This window comes from Anomaloglossus baeobatrachus, chromosome 3, assembly GCF_048569485.1.
Source record: "Anomaloglossus baeobatrachus isolate aAnoBae1 chromosome 3, aAnoBae1.hap1, whole genome shotgun sequence".
Classification (NCBI taxonomy): Eukaryota; Metazoa; Chordata; class Amphibia; order Anura; family Aromobatidae; genus Anomaloglossus; species Anomaloglossus baeobatrachus.
This window is the reverse complement of record NC_134355.1, coordinates 347431682-347451373: the sequence shown is the minus strand read 5'-3', so window position 1 is coordinate 347451373 and position 19692 is coordinate 347431682. Positions and strand designations below refer to the sequence as shown.

Below are 19692 nucleotides of genomic sequence, written 5' to 3'. Positions count from 1 at the left end.
TCCTGTCGAGGGACGTCGGCTTCCTGTCCCATTTGCGTAGGATGTCCCATTGAAGAGGACGCAGGTGAAACTGCGCGAAAGGGACTGCCTCCATTGCTGCCACCATCTTCCCCAGGAAGTGCATGAGGCGCCTCAAGGGGTGTGACTGACCCTGAAGGAGAGATTGCACCCCCGTCTGTAGTGAACGCTGCTTGTTCAGCGGGAGCTTCACTATCGCTGAGAGGGTATGAAACTCCATGCCAAGATATGTCAGCGATTGGGCCGGTGTCAGATTTGACTTTGGAAAATTGATGATCCACCCGAAACTCTGGAGAGAGTCTCCAGAGTAGCGGTGAGGCTGTGCTGGCATGCCTCTTGAGAGGGAGCCTTGACCAGCAGATCGTCTAAGTAAGGGATCACCGAGTGACCCTGAGAGTGGAGGACCGCCACTACTGCAGCCATGACCTTGGTGAAAACCCGTGGGGCTGTCGCCAGGCCGAACGGCAGTGCCACGAACTGAAGGTGTTCGTCTCCTATGGCGAAGCGCAGGAAGCGCTGATGCTCTGGAGCAATCGGTACGTGGAGATAAGCATCTTTGATATCGATCGATGCAAGGAAATCTCCTTGGGACATTGAGGCGATGACGGAGCGGAGGGATTCCATCCGGAACCGCCTGGTCTTTACGTGTTTGTTGAGCAGTTTTAGGTCCAGGACAGGACGGAAAGACCCGTCCTTCTTTGGAACCACAAACAGGTTGGAGTAAAAACCGTGACCCTGTTGCTGAAGAGGAACGGGGACCACCACTCCTTCTGCCTTCAGAGTGCCCAGCGCCTGCAGAAGAGCATCGGCTCGCTCGGGAGGCGGAGATGTTCTGAAAAATCGAGTCGGAGGACGAGAGCTGGACTCTATCCTGTAACCGTGAGACAGGATGTCTCTCACCCAACGGTCTTTTACCTGTGGCAGCCAAATGTCAGAAAAGCGGGAGAGCCTGCCACCGACCGAGGATGCGGTGTGAGGAGGCCGTAAGTCATGAGGAAGCCGCCTTGGTAGCGGCACCTCCAGCGGTCTTTTTAGGGCGTGACTTAGACCGCCATGGATCGGAGTTCCTCTGATCCTTCTGAGGCCTTTTGTACGAGGAGAATTGGGACCTGCCCGCATCCCGAAAGGACCGAAACCTCGACTGTCCCCTCCTCTGTTGGGGTAATTTTGGTTTGGCCTGGGGTAAGGATGTTTCCTTTCCCTTGGATTGTTTGATGATCTCATCCAGCCTCTCACCAAACAAACGGTCGCCAGAAAATGGCAAACCGGTTAAGGACTTTTTGGAAGCCGAATCTGCCTTCCATTCCCGTAGCCACAAGGCCCTGCGTATTGCCACCGAATTGTCGGCTGCAACCGCCGTACGGCTCGCAGAGTCCAGGACAGCATTAATAGCGTAGGACGCAAATGCCGACGTTTGAGAAGTTATGGACGCCACTTGCGGCGCAGACGTACGTGTGAGTGCGTCAATTTGCGCTTGACCCGCTGAGATAGCTTGGAGTGCCCATACGGCTGCGAATGCTGGAGCAAAAGACGCGCCGATAGCTTCATAGATGGATTTCAACCAGAGCTCCATCTGTCTGTCAGTGGCATCCTTGAGCGAAGCCCCATCTTCAACTGCAACTAAGGATCTAGCCGCCAGTCTGGAGATTGGAGGATCCACCTTGGGACACTGAGTCCAGCCCTTGACCACGTCAGGGGGGAAGGGATAACGTGTATCCTTAAGGCGCTTGGAAAAACGCTTATCTGGACAAACTCGGTGTTTCTGGACTGCCTCTCTGAAATCGGAGTGATCCAGAAACATACTCGTTGTACGCTTGGGGAACCTGAAACGGAATTTCTCCTGCTGAGAGGCTGACTCCTCCGCTGGAGGAGCCGAGGCAGAAATATCCAACATTTGATGTATGGACGCGATAAGATCATTCACTATGGCGTCACCATCAGGAGTATCGAGGTTGAGTGCGGCCTCAGGATCAGAATCCTGATCAGCTACCTCCGCTTCATCATACAGAGAGTCATCCCTCTGAGACCCTGAACAGAGTCTTGAGGTCGAGGGGATTTCCCAGCGAGCTCGCTTAGGCGGTCTGGGGCTGCGGTCCGTGTTAGAGACCTCACCCTGGGATCTATGAGACACCCCGGGAGAACATTGTTGTTCCAACTGAGGGGAACCAGGGGGCAGTGATTCCACAGTGCCCATGGTCTGAGATACCGGTCTGGACTGCAAAGCTTCTAGAATCTTAGCCATAGTCTCAGAAAGTCTGTCAGTAAAAACTGCAAACTCCGTCCCTGTCACCTGGACAGTGTTACCTGGTTGTTCCCCCTGGGCCCCCCTTAGTAGAGGCTCCGGCTGAGTAAGTGCCACAGGGGCCGAGCAGTGCACACAATGAGGGTCAGTGGAACCTGCCGGTAGCGAGGTTGTACATGCGGCGCAGGCAGCATAGTAAGCCTGTGTTTTGGCACCCCTGCTTCTTGTGGGCGCCATGCTGTTGTCTCCTTTGAGCAACACAACAGGGTATATAGCCAGAAATCAACTGTGCACCATACAGTGTAAAGTATAGCCTGTAAACATATAAACTATAAATACACTTCTGCACCAAGTGGGGCCAGCACCTGAGGTGCTGCTTACCGCCCGCTTAAAGCGGTTGTGTGGCCACCAGAATCCCTGCCTGGGTCCCCCAGAGCTTGTCTCCCCTCTGCAGCGTCCGAGGAGCTGACAGGAATGGCTGCCAGCGTCCTGAGGAGAGGAGGGAGCCGTGGGCGTGACCCAGAAAGTGCGGGAACTGGTGCCCCACTGTGCACAGTGAGGGGGGTGGAGTATGCAAAGCATGCTCCAGCCCTCAGTGCTGCCGTGCTGTACAGCGTCCCGCCCTTCCCCTGACTGGCAGGGCTGGGGGCGGGAAGAAAAAGACTAGGCCCAAAAGCCGGGGACTCGAGTTATAAGCGCGGCCGCCGTATACGCGCGGAAGTCCCCGGCGCACTAACAGTCCCAGCCGCGCTGCAGTGATAACAATGGCAGCGGCGGTCAGCGCGGTAGTCCCCATACAGTAACACACTCAGCGATGCTGCAGTGTATAATGGCACAAACGCGGTCAGCGCCGCGGTCCCCGGTGCACTAGCACACCCAGCAATGCTGGAGTGTTGCTGTGCGCAGTCCCCACGGGGACACAGAGTACCTCAAAGTAGCAGGGCCATGTCCCTGAACGATACTCGGCTCCTATCCAGCAGGGTCCTCAGGAGCTGTGGATGGAGCATGGTCTCAGTGCCTGGAGACCGATAGGGCTCTGGGTGAAGTGGGATCCTAAGGGGGATGGGGAAGGAAAACAGCATGTGGGCTCCAGCCTCCGTACCCGCAATGGATACCTCAACCTTAACAACACCGCCGACAAGAGTGGGGTGAGAAGGGAGCATGCTGGGGGCCCTGTTAAGGGTCCTCTTTTCTTCCATCCGACATAGTCAGCAGCTGCTGCTGACTAATCTGTGGAGCTATGCGTGCATGTCTGCCTCCTTCGCACAAAGCAAAAAACTGAGGAGCCCGTGGGAGCACGGGGGGTGTATAGGCAGAAGGGGAGGGGCTTTACACTTTTAGTGTAATACTTTGTGCGGCCTCCGGAGGCATAGCCTATACACCCAATTGTCTGGGTCTCCCAATGGAGCGACAAAGAAAATGTTTTTTCCAACAACTGAAAAAAAAATATGAAATATTAACGGTTAATATATTTTTTAATGTTATAAATTTTGAAGAATTACTAAAAAAAAAAGTTCATATTTTCCCCTTTTACACTCTTGGTGGATCATGAAAACTTAGTTTCCGGTTAGCTTGCCTTACGACTGCAGTATATGTGAGCGGGATCTACTCACATGTCGGATGTCTCCTCCCCTTCTGGGTGTGTGCAAAAGCATAAGCGAGGATGAAATTTCGGATCACAGAGAAGGGATTTGTTGCTGACTGCAAAGTGGTAACGAGGACAGTATCACAGAAGACGGCTGGCAATGCAGATAATGGCTTTTGTGCTAACTGAAGCAGAAATTGAAATGTCAGCCTTTTCCTACAATGCATAGAAGCATGCAGTGAACAAATGCAATTCCTCCATTTTTGGTAGTAGGGGGTTTATTTACAGGGATAATTGTTTGATATAAAATGACCCATCATCAAGATTCTCAAGTCAGTGTGATTATTTATTATTTAACGGCCTTTAGCTCAATCTTGAGCCGTGGCGACTTGATGGATGAACACTCTCTAGGAAGATCAATCTTGTACAAGCCTAGATAGGTCCACCAGGGTCTTCTCTGCCATTTTCTTGATAGTATCAAGCCATCGGGATGCTGGTATTCCTCTTGGCCTTGTTCCTTCTATTCTTCTGACCATGATATATCATGATGCTAAACTTGAAAATTTTATTTCTTTTTTATTAAAAGTTGAGAGCGAAAAAAAAATCTTAAGTTTAAATAAAACCAATTTAGTTAGCAGCAGCCCCAATTTCTGAGACTCATAATGTCTTTATTTCTCCATTGATGGAGATGTAATAAGACTAGTTTCTTGCATGGTGTGCTTATGTTTTTATTGTGATAATAGGGTACATTCAATGTTTACTTTTTTTTTTTTTTTTCAAAGGGAGGTGCTTGAGCTCCCCATAGACTACGAATTATACTCGGTAGACTAGTAGAGCCTATCAGAGTGGCTGTCTGCACTTTACGAGTATTGGAGCATGGTAGTGCTCGCTCATCACTAGCTATGATCGCTCTCACTCATAGCACAGCACAGCACACAGAGAGGAATTCCTGCTCCTCATTCATTTCTTTAACACACAGACTGCAGCAACTTGGAGGAAATTATACTACTGAAGCTTTGGTTCCACTTGTGTTTTGCACAGACGAGTACAAGCCGATAAAACATCAGATTACTCTCTCTAGTACAAAAACTATGGGGCAGTGTCCATCTGTGATTGATTTCTCATGACATAGCGACATGTGGAATGAATTGCAGCATGCTGCGTTTGGCAATGATTCTCGGCTCTCACACCCCCTTACAAGTCTATGGGAGCATGTGAAACATCCCACTGCACTCACATGTCATCCGACCTAAGTACGATATACGAAGAGACTGGCAGCGGAGGAGATGAGGAGAAAGTGCTCCCTCCATCTTCTCCGCAGATGTGATACAATTGCAAAATCACAGTACAGTCGCCTAACCCTCGGCTCACGTTCACAGCAGGGGTCATTAGCATATTGCTTCTGATGGACCCATACCCTTAGGCTATGTGCGCACGTTGCGTACAGTTCACTGCAGAAATTTCTGCAGCGATCTGAAGAGCACATGTGCGCTTTAAATCGCTGCAGAAATGTCCGTAGTGAGCGCCGATTCCATGCGCTCTGCCTGCAGCTCCTGCCATAGACAGAGCAGGAGCTGCCGGCAAAGCGCACGGAAGAAGTGACATGTCACTTCTTAGAACACAGCGCTTCGGCAGCAGCCGAAGCGTTGCGCTCTAAAACGCCACGTGCGCACGGCCCCTGCACAATCTCCATAGACTGTGCAGGGGAGGCAGGACGCATGCAGTTACGCTGCGCTACAAAGCGCAGCGTAACTGCATGTATTTACGCAACGTGCGCACATAGCCTTATATTGAACTGTCTGTATGTAAATCAAGCTCTGATGCTGGGTAAAAGACTTAAGGCCACTTTACACACAGAGATAAATCTTTGGCAGATCTGTGGTTGCGGTGAAATCATGGACATATTGGTCCATTTGTACACAGCCACAAACCTGGCACTGATTGTCCACAATTTCACTGCAACCACAGATCTGCCAAAGATTTATCTCTGTGTAAAGTGGCCTTCAGACGTCGAAAACCAAAGTGCTGAGCTTTCTAACAACTGTTTTCTCTCCCTGCTTCTCGCTCTTTAGGGTATAATGGGCTGGATTACATAACACCACTGTGAACTGGCAATAGTATTGTCTGATCCTGATGATTTTGAGCTTTTTTTTTTTCCTCTGAGTGGATGACAAGTTTGAGGAGGCAAGGCAGAGTAACAAGAGGCTGAAAAGTGGGGAAGAAAGCAGATTTCGCGAATAAAAAAAAAAAAAAGGTACAGTTTTTTTTCTCTATACTATTGATCTACACTGTGTTGGAAGCACAGTTCCATTTTAGCTCCCTCATTGCAGTACTTCACGATAGTGCCGCAGCTGGTGACATGGTGCAAAAGCTGTTATGATGCTGGTATGTATTGCCACAAGGTTCTAGACAATATCTGTAAAGCACAACTCTCGTTTTCAATTTTATTTCATAAATCAGTAGAACGCATGAAAATAAGCAACTTTCTAATATATCTTATCAGACAAATTTGTTTTGTTTCCTTCTCTACCAGAATTGATCAGTCATTGTCAAAATTCCAAATTCTGGAGGTAAAATCTGTATTCGGTGAAGACTTTCCCATCACTGAGATAGGAGATGGTGGCTGTTACCAGTGAGGTTCTAGGACTACAGTAGGAGGGAGGCGCTAGAGGCAGAGGGAGGAGCTAGAGGCAGAGCTCCATCCCCCATCTATATAGAATCTCATCAGCACCAACTGCCATCGCCTATCTCAGTGATGGGAAAGTCTTCACTGAATGCAGATTTGACCTCAGAATTGAGAAGTTTGATAATAACTGGTCATTTCTGGCAAATAAGGAAGCAGATTTGTCTGATGAGAGATTACAAAGCTGCTTATTTTCATGTGTACTATTGATTAAAAAGCATAAGGTGTTTTAAATGTATTTCTTTAAAGAGGTTATCCACTACTTTGATGGCCTATCCTCAGGCTAGGTCATCAATGTCTGATCAGCCAGAGTCTGCACCTGACATCCCCACAACAATCTGTTGCCGGCGGCAGCAGGAAATGCTCAGCTTCAGAAGGTGCCCCATCTTCTGATAGCGGCCAGGTACTGCATATTCGCCTCCTATTGATTTGAATGGGATGTGAATGTGCAGTACACGACCGCTATCAGTGCATTTCCTGCCACTACTAGCACAGAGAACAGCGGATCATCGGGGGTTCGGGGTGTCAGACCCCGGCCGATTAGATATTGATGATCTATACTGGGTTAACGGTAAGTACATTTATATAGTCATGTTGTGTATTTTCTTCCAGCATGTTACAGAAATGCTGTAGAGGAACTGATGCCAGAACTGATTGCATTGTTTTCTGTGAGGTCATTTCTGAAACATTAATTGTGAAAAGCCAGACAAAAAAAAATAAATAAATTGCAATGTCTTCTGTACAGCTATGGTCTACTTTCTCATCAGTCGTGTTTTGCACATAAGTGTCAGGTGCAACTGATATGTTGGAAGCCAGCCTTAGGTGTTTTATATGGACGGGTGAAGGAGGTCTATGTGAGAAAACTACTGGTGTCATGATTGTTTTGAATCTGTATCATCCGTGTGTTTTTATCAGTAGTGTTTTTCCGGTATGGATAAAGAAAGAATAAATTTACAAAGCTTCTCATACTTTAACATCCTTAAACCCTGACAGCACATGGATGACATCATGTATGTTTTTCATGCACTCATAGACTTGTATTTACCCTTGTTATCTGTGCTGCAGGAAAAGAAAGAAGGACATGTGAGCAGCCCAATATGGTATAATGGGCATGTGTGGTAACCGTGAAAAAGAACGGATGCCACATGTACCGAAAACATGTGAAGGAGGTCTTAGCCAGATTAAAGCGGGATTTACACGCTGCAATGTCGCTAGCGAGATCGCAAGCATTGGTACCCGCCCCCGTCAGTTGAGGGACACGGGCATATCACTGCCCGTGTCTCACAACCTCGCTAGTCCCAGTCACACGGACTTACCTGCCCTGCGGCGTCGCTCTGGCCAGCGAACCGAAGGAGGCGGTTCACTGGCCAGAGCGACGCCGCAGGGCTGGTAAGTCCGTGTGACTGGGACTAGCGAGGTTGTGAGACACGGGCAGTGATATGCCCGTGTCCCTCAACTGACGGGGGCGGGTACCAATGCTTGCGATCTCGCTAGCGGGATCGTGCGGCGTCACACGGCAGGCAGCCAATAGAAGCGGAGGGGTGGAGATGAGAGGAACGTAAACATCCTGCCCACCTCCTTCCTTCCGCATAACCGGTGGACGCAGGTAAGGAGATGTTCCTCGCTCCTGCGGTGTCACTCACAGCGATGTATGCTGCCGCAGGAATGAAGAACAACATCGCTAATGAGAGGTAAATGATTTTTTGTTTTAGGTCGACCTCTCTGCGGCAAACGATTTATGCCGCTTTTGCGATTGTTTTAGGTCGCACATATCTGTTACACGCTACGATATCGTTAATGACACCAGATGTGCGTCACAAACACCGTGACCCCGACGATAAAACATTAACGATATTGTAGCGTGTAAAGCCCGCTTAAGACTCAGGTAATTGCCTTCAACGTTTGGGTCTCTTAATTTTATGCACAGCATTTCGTCTGATGTATTACTCATTCTACATCTTGATCGGCCATTTACTGGGGATCCAGCCAGCCTGCCACATATTAGGTCTAATTCTACGAGCCTTTGGACTTACATTATACTCCCAATACTAAGCCTTATTCCTGATACACACTTAACACTTCTCAGCAGTGCTGACAAATATGGAACATATGACCAGATCTGCTATACAATTTAGACTAGTTACTCATGATGTGGATGGATTCAGGGTTTTCACTGATCCTCAATATGGAGACTATAATTAGCATTGACTAGTCTGGATTTCAGGTCACATACGTTACCGCACCTGGTGAGAGGTCCATGCCGGCACCTCCTGGGATACTATCTCACAGGAAGCCTTTTACGAAGTACATAAATGTTGCATCCTAAAGCTACAATATGTTTTATGCAGCCACTGATGGAATAGTAGTGTACCAATACAGGTATGTCTGTGATCTTACCTCATAAGGCAGCTTGTCAAAATAGCCATTATTTGTCCAATCCCTGAGGCTGGAGCTGCTGAACTGATTAGTAAGGCAGTCAATTCCACAGCCATCTTTATCGTATTCATCGTCATCCAGGTCATTCATATCAATGGCGACTGTCTTTAAAGAAAGCATGGGTTTCTCTTTTACACCATGTAATTCCACAGCATCTAACTCTGTGTAATATTCCAAGAGACCACTATTAATTTCCAGGCGCAGGAGATTTGTTGGGAACATGATTTCTTTTATACAGGGTGTGAACTGGCGAGCCTGAGGAGAATGGACACGTGTGGCTTCTGCCGACCAGATCGTTTCCCATCTAGACATGACACAGAGTACATTAGCATTTCCACCTGCTCATACATCGCTTCAAGGTTTCATATTTATTTTACTGACTCCTATAGCCCCATCATATTCCACAATACTTTATAGGCATTACCATCACTGTCCCCATTGGGGCTCACAATCTATATTTCCTATTAGTTTGTATTTGGAATGTGGGAGGAAACCGGAGAACCCCAAGGAAGCCCATGCAAACACGGGGAGACAAACTCCTTGCAGATGTTGTCCTTGGCGGTATTTCAAATCAGGACCCCAGTGCTGCAAGACTGCAGTGCTAACCACTGAGCGCTAACTACTGAGCCATGACTGTGAAGGCAGTTCTATTAGCATGGATTTGCATAAAATCAAGGCACAAAAACTTGATAAAAATGCTGCATAGATAGGAGGAAGAAGTCCGGTTTGGATGCCGCGCTATTCACCACTCCACAATTGTATGATTAATGCCTTTTATTTTCATCACAGGTCTACATGTTTCAGTACTCAGCTCCTCTCATCAGGACATCAGGCAAAAAGAACATCAAATCTCTGTCTCTTTTGTACCTGATGAAGGGAGCGGAGTACTCCTGAAACGTGTAGACCTGTCATGAAAATAAAAGGCATTAATCATACAATTGTGGAGTGGTGAATAGCTTGGCATCCAAACCGGACTTCTTCCTCCTATTTATCCATATACTCTACCCGGTGCTGCAGCTTTCCACCAGGAGACTACATGCGATTAAAGGGGTTGTGACTGGCACAACTCCTATAGCCGAGTGGTTTTTACGCTCAATTTACTCACATTAGCCCTCGCGGGCAGGGACCTCTATCCTCCTGTACCAGTCTGTATCTTGTATTGTTTATGATTATTGTACTTGTCCCTATTATGTACACTCCTTTCACATGTAAAGCGCCATGGCATTGATGGCGCTATAATAATAATTATTGTTGGCAAGACCCTATTGTGCTTTTCTTCCACAGTTGATATCATTAAAAAGTGCTGCAAAAACACTGTGAACACTGGGCATTTTTGCCAATCCATATTAATAAAACTCTATAAAACTCTGCCTTCACAGTCCCAGCAAAGTCTAGGAGATTCCTGAAATCTCATGCACGCACAGAGTTTATTTCCTGATTGTTTTCTCAACCTCCATGGTTTTTGCAAGAATCAGCATGTCAATTCTTTGCAAAAGCTCGGCAAAAAATATGGAGAAACTGAAGGTTATTTTCTGTCAAAAGATTAGGTTTAGCTGCAAAAAGATCAAAAACACCCCGTGTGGACATAGCTTTAGGGTACGTGCCCACGATGAGTTTGCGGCAGAGTCAAAGTGCAACATTTTACATTTCAAGTAAAATGGATGAAAATTATAGAAATATGTCCGCTGTGCTTATTTTTCTCAGCATAAACTGGTCTGTGGTGCGTTTTTCCAAGTCGCAGCATATCAATTGCTCTTGCAGTTATGCTGAGTTTTTGGTGTTTTTTTTTTAACAGAATGTCCCCATAGACTGGCATTAGATGCAGAAAATCCAAGGGGGTGGGGGGAGGATTAAATGCATTCTTTGTGAGTTTCAGCAGCGCAACACATTAAAAACGCATCTGAGAACGTCAATACCAGAAAATTACAAAAGTAAGGCATCTTTATTTAAAACAAAAAGAGACAAACTGCAGCATCGAAAATGATATAACGCATGTTTAAAAAAAAAAACGCAATGAAAAAATGTGAGTGAACTACGGTGCAGAAATTCTGCTTTGCGACAAACTCCACAAATACTGATCGTGAGAACATATCCCAAAATCACATGCGCACGTTGATTATTTGCTGAGATTTTTACCTAAGTATTTGTTCCACTCCTGGGTTTGGCCACAATCAGAGGAGACGTATAATAGAAACATGTCACCACTTCTGTATTTTTTACCCACTCCTGGCTTTGACTTACAAATACCGAGGTTAGAAAAACTCGACTTGTGCATGCGGCCTAACCAACTCATTTTTTTCAATCTCAGATAAGTGTGCTGTTAACTCATGGCTAGTGATGGGCGAACCTAGTAGCCGTGCATGGACCCCCCCCCGAACTGTTCGGGTTCGGTCACAGGAAAAAACAAACAAAAAAAAAAAAAGTTAAGACAGCAAAATAGTGGTTAAAACAGGAGAATTATACTTACAGAGTGTCCCGCACAACCGTCACATTACTTCTGGGTCTGCTCATTAACTCTGGAATATTCACTGCTTCCCATGCCCACCCTCTGATTTGTTGTAGAGTGTAAAAATAAATTGGCAGGAATGGCGTAGGGTCCCCCATATATGCATACCCAGTACATCGAAAGCAGATGGCTACATACTGCAGCCCCCAGCTGTGCATCAAAATACAAGGGACCCCAATGCGCCTTTAAATTAAATAATTTTAAAATAAATTTTAAAATTGGTGTGCATGCGATTCCCCCCCCCAATCTTGAAACCCAGCCAAGATAAAGCGGACAGCTGGTATTCTCAGGCTGGGGAGGCACATAGTTACTGGGTCCCAAAATAGCAGCCCATCATTTAATTTTAATGAAGATTTTTTTCTGTATTTTGTGTTTTATTTATTTTTACATACAAGGTTAGTAATGGGAGGGGTCTCAGACCCCCTCGCCATTACTAACCTCAGGCTTGATGGCAGCTGTGATTTTTTGCCAAATCACAGGTGGTATTAACCATTTATATTACCTCAATTGCCACCATACCAGGGCAATCTGGAAGAGCCGGGTAAAGCACTGGAATTGGTGCATTTCTGAATGCGACAATTCCTGGGCGGCTGTGGACTGCTATTTTTAGGCTGGGGTAGGGAGGGGGGGGGGGGGGAGAGCAGAAGGTCAATAACCATGTGCCTCACCAGCCTGAGAATACTGGCCCCCAGCTGTCCACTTTATCTTGGCTGGGTATCAAAATTGAAGGGGGTGGGGGGGAAAAACACTGCGGGTTTAATTATTTATTTACATAATTAAAGAAAAGAAAAAAGAAAAAAACACCACATAGCCAAGGGGGCTGCTGCCGTCTGCTTTATCTGCCCTGGGTATCAAAATACAGGGGACCCTGTGCCATTTTTTCCAGTTATTTATGTTTACATTCCACAAATCAAATCACAGATGCTAGCAGTCTGACGGCAACCGGTCACAGAGGGTGGGCAGAGGAAGCAGTGAATATGCATAAGAGCTAATGAGCAGACCCATGAAAGCCGTGTGGAAGACTTGGTAAGTATAATTCTCCTGCTTTGCAGCCCCCTAGCCCTTACGAACACCATTTTACAGAACACAAGTTCGGTTCCCCATACACTTATATTGGCTATGGCGTCCAAGCTCATGTTCGGGTTCAAGTTTCTTTTTTGTTTGTTTGTTTTTCTATTTTTCTTTCAACGTCTGGCCAGACTTGCCGAACCTAAACATCTGCAAGTTTGCCGTCTCTACTTATGGCACATACAAGCATTTTTTTTTTCCACATCATTAAGTGATGAGAGAGCACTACTGTGCTTGGGTGCTCAGTACTTGTAACAAGCATTTTGAAGCTCACACGGTCTTGACTCGTTTACATAGTATAATCAAAGTTTATGGGGAACTCAAGCATTTTTTCAGAAAGATGTTCTAGAAAAATGCTTTGAGTTCCCTTCGACTTCCATTATACTTGGTAAATGAGAAGGCGGCGGTGCTGAAACGTGCACCGGGGTGGGCGTCACATGCACAGACCTGTTGCTGCTGAGTGTAGAGGTAAAAATTCAGGTCCTTTATATTGTGCCACTGTTTGTGCTAATATATATATATATATATATATATATATATATAATATATATGGGCTTGTTAGCCCTGGATTTTAACCTTTTCCTATCCAATAGAATTTCCTGTTTTGCCCTATGAAAACTTATTATAGGTCGTCATCAGATATATTTATTCCAGCGTTCGGTAGTGAAAACGGAATCTATTCAAACCCATTGGCATAAGACTGCATTCGTTGCCACCCCTCGGCGTCGACCTCCGTGCTCTCATCTTCGTCGTTGACATCGAAAAAAAAAAAAAAAAAAAAACTCAGTTCCGACTCTACAACTTCACATCCATCGTCCGAATCGCTCTCATTATTACTACTTTCACTAGTATCGATTATACGCTGCCTTACTTCGTCCGGACTCACGCACCTTCGTTTCGCTATCTCTTAGCCATTTTCACTTGTAAAACAAGAAGAAAATGAAACTGCGTTGGGTCAAAGGTCGTCAAGAACAGTTGCAACCATTGGCTGCCAAAAATATCACTATGCGCGAAGGCCTGCCTACTATGCTTAGAAAAGGGACTTTCCACTCAGCGGCCCGCTAGCAGGGACTTGGGACAGTAAAATGAAATATTGATGATCCCTGCCTGGGGACAAAGAAGTTTAACGGATTATTTTGAATGCCCCCCCCCCCGGTTGGACTCAGAATACGAAAAGGTTAAACTCTAGTTGTGGTTGCCACTAATTACGTTTATATAGTTCATGGTATTGTTCGCTTATCACTTTGTAGTATTACTTACCTTGCTGCATTTGTGCATATGGTGATACCTTGTATACACACATGCACATGTCAATAATAATATCAATTTCTTAACTACCTCATAGCACTTGACACTTTATAGTTCTCAAACTTCCATCAGCATTTCCACGAAGTGTTAGGTGGATTCTGTGTATACTACAGCATTATTGCCTATACCATATATACAAACACAACCTGACTATTCTTGTAAAGCGTTCATTTCAGGCTGTATACATTTTCTATGACGCCCTATTCTTTCCAGAAAAGTTTTATGTCATGCAATTATTTAATAAAATATAACATTGTTCAGACCTTTGTTTTTTTATTCTCCTTCCATCTTAAATACTCGGTAAATGAATAGAGCCCATGGAAATGTAACTGCTCTTTACGCGTACCGAGCACCCGTGCATGCTAGTGCTCACTCATCACTAATTATTAACATATGTACATTATCAAGTTATATAGAACTCCATTAATAATAAAATTGTATATTTTTTTTCTTATTCAGTAGTTTTGTGGTACCAATTTAGCCAATTATAGCCCACTGTCACTGGGGTCTTACCTTACTTCAGTAGGGGTAGTCTGAGAGTAAGGATTTGCAGAACAAGCAAGAATCTTCACAATAGAGCCTGGGTGATAGGTTTCAAGGATATGAACCGCTGTGGGATAAACTGGTTCCTCAAACGCCAGCTCCACGTAATCCTGACTAAAGAAACTTGGTGATGTCCTCTTGAAAGGAATAGCCGAGCTGTCACTCTGATGCCACCAGTTTCCATACGTCCGAAACACAGCCGTCTGGGTGAAATCCCCAGAACTCGGATAGACGTTAGGAGCACCGGCTAAGTTCCACATTGTATAAGACATGCTGTTTTCACTTCCATAGTGGGAACTGAAATCCAGAACTTCTTTGGCATACTGCACAGTTTCAGTGGACATTGGCAAAGCACGGCTGTTTGACTCAATGGCTCTGCGGCTGTTAATCATCTCCCCCCTACTAGCTAACCGGGCACGGCGCCGAAGGCAAATGTAGTAAAACATGCTCAGGACTGTTAACATAGGTAACCAAGATGTCATGTAGCGCAAACAGACAGGAAATGGTGTGGTCTAACTGGTTTCTTGTAGTTACTGGTCGATGACCTGGGAAACACATTCCTGCAGAAAACAATAGGAAAAACAGTTTAGAATGCAACCTTATACAGAAAGACATCATGTGCAGATAGGAGTGGATGAGTACAGCTCCTGCATCATGGCTCTGGGCTCCATTACAGTCTAGTACTAGTTACGTGCTACTCAAATGCTGCACTAGCTAAAGAGACACATAGGTAGATGGCACTATATACGGTACATTAAAATTCAGTACTACGTCCACCCCGGGGCGTGTGCGCTGCCTTCTATCAAATCAAGAATGCACCCCCCTCTTATTAATGTGTATTATCATCATCTGTGTATTGCAGAGGAGTATGGAGTACAAGGGAAATAAAAAAGTGACCATTTTTCGGGGATAATTTAATGAATTTCTAGTTTTTCCACATTTCTAAGGCTGCTTTCACACTACGTTTTTTTTAACATGCGTCATGAACTTTTTTTTGCTGTAAAAGTGGATCCTGTTTTTACAAAGAAAAACGCATGCAAACGCATATGTTATTTGGCAGGATCCTGCCACTTGAAGTTTATGGGCGGGCATTGAAGTCATGTGATCAGGAGTGAGGGGAACTGAACGTGATAGACTGGGAGCCAGCATCTGACAGCTGCAGACGCTGGAAACCAAGGTAAACATCGGGTAACTAAGCGAAGTGCTTTGCTTGGATACCCGATATTTACCTTTGTTACGAGCGTCCGTAGCTGCTAGGAGCCGGGCTGCCTGCTCCCTGCACACGTAACTAAGGTAAACGTCGGGTAACTAAGCGAAGCACTTTGCTTGGTTACCCGATATTTACCTTGGTTACAAGCGTCCGCCGCTCGAGGGAGGGGGGAGAGAGGGACTGATCACGCCAGGCTGGTTTCTGGGCAAGCTCAGTAGAGCAAGCAGGATCCTGTCTATCAGCATGCCAGCGTTCACAAGAGTTTGCGTGTAGTATAGTCAGGATCCAGTGAAAAACAGTATTTGGACGCAGCTCAAAAACGCTACAAGTAGCGTTTTTGAAAAAAGTTAAACTGCAAGTCGCTGGATTCTCACTATAAAGCATGCAAACACATGTGAACGCATGTTGACGCAAGTCCATTGCAAATGCATTGAAATGAAACGCATTTGCACTGGATCCGCTTTTGCGTTAAAAAAAAAAACGTTCATGACAATGTTAAAAAAAACGTAGTGTGAAAGCAGCCTAATTGGAGGTAATTGCTAATATTACTACATATTGGGATAGGATCGTGGAGCTGGGATTACCCCTTTAAGGGTCAGTTTGCATAGACGAGCGGTGGCACTATACAAGTGCTGATAGGTACTATTTCCCATTCAGCGCTCATTGTATAGACTGTATACAGAGGCAGAACTGTGTGCACTGAACAGGCTGCTATTGTTCTCTGCGGTGCAAGCCTTGTTTGAAAAGGACAACAACACAGAGAACGATGATTTTTCCAAGCTTGCTTAGGCTGTGTGTGCACGCTGTAGAAAATGTTAGCCTGTGTGCGCACGTTGCGTTTTTTCCCCGCATTTACACAACGTTTTAAACAGCAGCGTAAAAGCACGCATTGTGCTTCCCGGGCAAAGTCTATGAGAAGTCGGCAAATTCCATGCGCACGTTCCTTTTTTAAATGCAGCGTTTTGGATGACAAATATTTGACCAAATTGATGAGTTTAAAAAAGCAGCATGTCACTTCTTTTGTGCGTTTTGGTTGCATTTTCCACCCTTTGAAATCAATGAGGTGTGTCAAAACACAACCAAAATGTTTAGCTGTGCGTTTTGGATGCATTTTTGACAGTGCGGTCCCACTCGGCTCTGCTACATCCCCATAGAGCATCATGGCTGGCTGCGAGAGAGCCGAGCGATCAGAATGAACTCTGATGAACTTCACCCGACTTCATTGTCATCACGCGTCTGAGTACCGACAGGTTCTCTTTGATGACCATTTCATTGCACACATTACGTGCTGCATGGCAGAGTGAAAAGTATGCAGCTATTATGCATAATCTAAGGAACGCTGAACACTAAACATTATGGGGCACACGTTTTTCAGGATTGGGTGGGACTTCTTTCTCTGCACTCCCTATACACGCCCTTCATTTCAAACACTATATGTGTTGATCTAAACAAAAATGTTCCTGTGACGCCCTGAACTAGCCAGGTAGTCACAGATAGACCCCCGCACAACACCTGTCCCCCAAAAAGGTGTCATCAGCCAAACTTTAAACCCTAGTCACCCCTCTCAGTGCTTGATGGACACAACAGGGGGCGGAGCCAGGCAGTTGGCCATGCCCACCGAGGAGTTCAAAGGGCCTGAGGCAGGAAAAACAGTCAGTCAGTAGTGGAAGCAGGCCTGTGCCCAGGTCTGCAGCAGTCTGACAGGTGCCGGGGTTGGAGCCCGGGCACCTTTGGCTAGGAGGCAAACGGTGGGCTTAACCTGCAGGAGCCGGGAAGACGGCTCAGTGAAACCGTGGTGGACCGGGACAGGGTAGTGGCCCGGGGAACTGACTCTGAAACCGCAGCACAAAGGGGGGTACTCAGACCCTGAAACGAGGTCCAGAATCCACTGGACCGAGTTAATTAACTGATTGCTGTCTGGACTATAGGTCCTTTCCCACCCAAGTCCCGACTGGAGACAACAGCCCACCGAGGGGGATAGAAAGCCACCGCACAGGCAGAGAGATCCCACGGGCCAGCGTCTGCGGGCAAAAGGGCTCTCCCAACATCTACCAAGCCGGGGAGCGGACTCCTGACAACGCAAGCACAGGCAGCCCAAGTACACAACACGGTGCAGGAGAAAGGCCAAGACCACCGAACCGGGTGGGGGACCAGACGCAGCCGCCTGCGGGCACCGACCACCATCAACTTGCTCTACCAGAGACTTGTGTGTATCAATAACAGTGAGTACAACAGTGCCATCCAGCCGTGCACCGCCCAGCTATCCCCAATGGGTCCCGGGGCCATCAACCCTACCCAAGGAGGGATTAACATCTTGCTGCACTATCATCTCCCCCGGGGTGCCCAGTAATCGCAGCGGTAGTGTCCAACTTCACCACAACCCGTGGGTGGCGTCACGAACTCAAACACGGCTCCGGCCGTGCACCTACCTAGCCCCCACCAAAAGCGCCAGCACCCCTTTCAGAGCGAAGTGACCCCGGTTCCGGAGGCGCTCGAGCCACCCACCAACGAGCCTGGATCCGAGCGGCTCGGCTGCAGCCGAGCGCGGGGCGGTACATTCCCATTCACCGACAGCAAACAGATCTCATGAAAAGAGCGACTAAGTGAGACCACGTATAGTAGAAAGCTGCACGATAAATACCATGATTAAAAGGGAATCTGTCAATGCCAAAATGCATTTAGACAAGCTATACCGTGAGGGTGACAGTGATGATGACACCTATGAAGCACTGTGGAATCAATAGCGCTATATAAGAGCCTAAGATAAACATCAGGGACTCAGTGCTACAAAAATCATACCAGCACTGCATGAGTTACTGGTACTGTGCCTGAGAAAATGCCAATTCGGATATAAATAAGGGACTTGTGTGCACTCTCGGCATAGCCCTCATATTGTGGGTTCCCCAAAGCAAGCGCTGCCTACAGCCAGACTAGTATCGGATACAGCGCCAGCATTATTCCTATAGGGCCATGTCCCCCTGACACCGCTCTCTACACTATACACCAGGCAGAGGAGCAATGTCAGCAGCACACATATGGCAGACTGTAGGCACCGAGCGCCATCACCCATCTCTCAGGCACCAGACTAGTATCGGGTACAGCGCCAGCATTATTCCTATAGGGCCATGTCCCCCTGACACCGCTCTCTACACTATACACCAGGCAGAGGAGCAATGTCAGCAGCACACATATGGCAGACTGTAGGCAGTGAGCACCGTCACCCAGAATTAAGGCATGTCTCAGGCACCAGACCAGTAACAGTACCAGCATTATTCCTATAGGGCCAAGCTGCTATATGACAGTGTGGCTCTATTATGGGGCATCTTGGAGGTGACAGACTCCCTTACAGTATTATATTCAGAAAAGTGATTTGAGCCTTATTTAGTAACAGACATGGCGGGAGGAGTGACCACGTCCGAGGACTATATAAAGCCCCCATAGGAGAAACCCTATAGTGAGGTCCCTGGGACCCCACAAGCACTGAGGGCACGGCCAGGGAGCCTTTACACTACATGTGCCCAGACCTGGGGGCTCCATGCAGAATATGTGGGTGTAGGGGCAGATGACCAGCAGGCAGGGCTGGAGCCAGTATTCAGGGGAAGGCATGGCATCAACCCAAGGGAGCCCACCGGGCCAGCACTCTGCACTCCCATGCCCATCATTGCCATATACTGGGGCTAGCTATAGAGCCGTACTAGAATGCGGAGCCACGGCCTGCTGCCAGCCTCCCTACTGACACCCTGCACGCACAGCCACTCGTTACCTTCCAGCAGCACCGAGCCAGCCGGTATGGTATGGAGCTGCTGAGTACCGGCACAGGACACCGGCTACCGGAAGCAGACTAGTGCAAAACATTGCACTGCCCCGCCCACTTCACTAAGCATCAGCCAATCAGAATGCGGGCTAGGGCGCACCTGTACAAATACGGCATCTACGGTAGGCGTGACTGCATTCCAAGAGAAGCGTTGTGATTGGTCGCTCCCGGAACCACGTGACGGCTAACGGACGCCCTCTCTATGTATGTGCCGCTGGCTGATTTGTGAGCTGCAGTCACGGCTACCGGTAGTGATGGCTGCCGGGCCCCGGAGTGCGG

The 19692-nt window shown here is 47.1% G+C and overlaps 1 protein-coding gene across 1 annotated transcript in view; it reads right to left on the bottom strand.

Annotated features, from left to right (window-relative positions):
- The window catches only part of FBXL4 (F-box and leucine rich repeat protein 4), an 88020-nt gene extending 68566 nt beyond the window's left edge, over positions 1–19454 (bottom strand). Inside the window, exons 1-3 of the mRNA XM_075338387.1 lie at positions 19363–19454; positions 14360–14949; positions 8926–9268 (exon numbers count right to left, since the gene is read on the bottom strand). Of these exons, the coding sequence (XP_075194502.1) occupies positions 8926–9268; positions 14360–14871 (855 nt within the window). The 5' untranslated portion in view covers positions 14872–14949; positions 19363–19454. The remainder of the gene's footprint in view (positions 1–8925; positions 9269–14359; positions 14950–19362) is intronic.
- Positions 19455–19692: the final 238 nt, after the last annotated feature.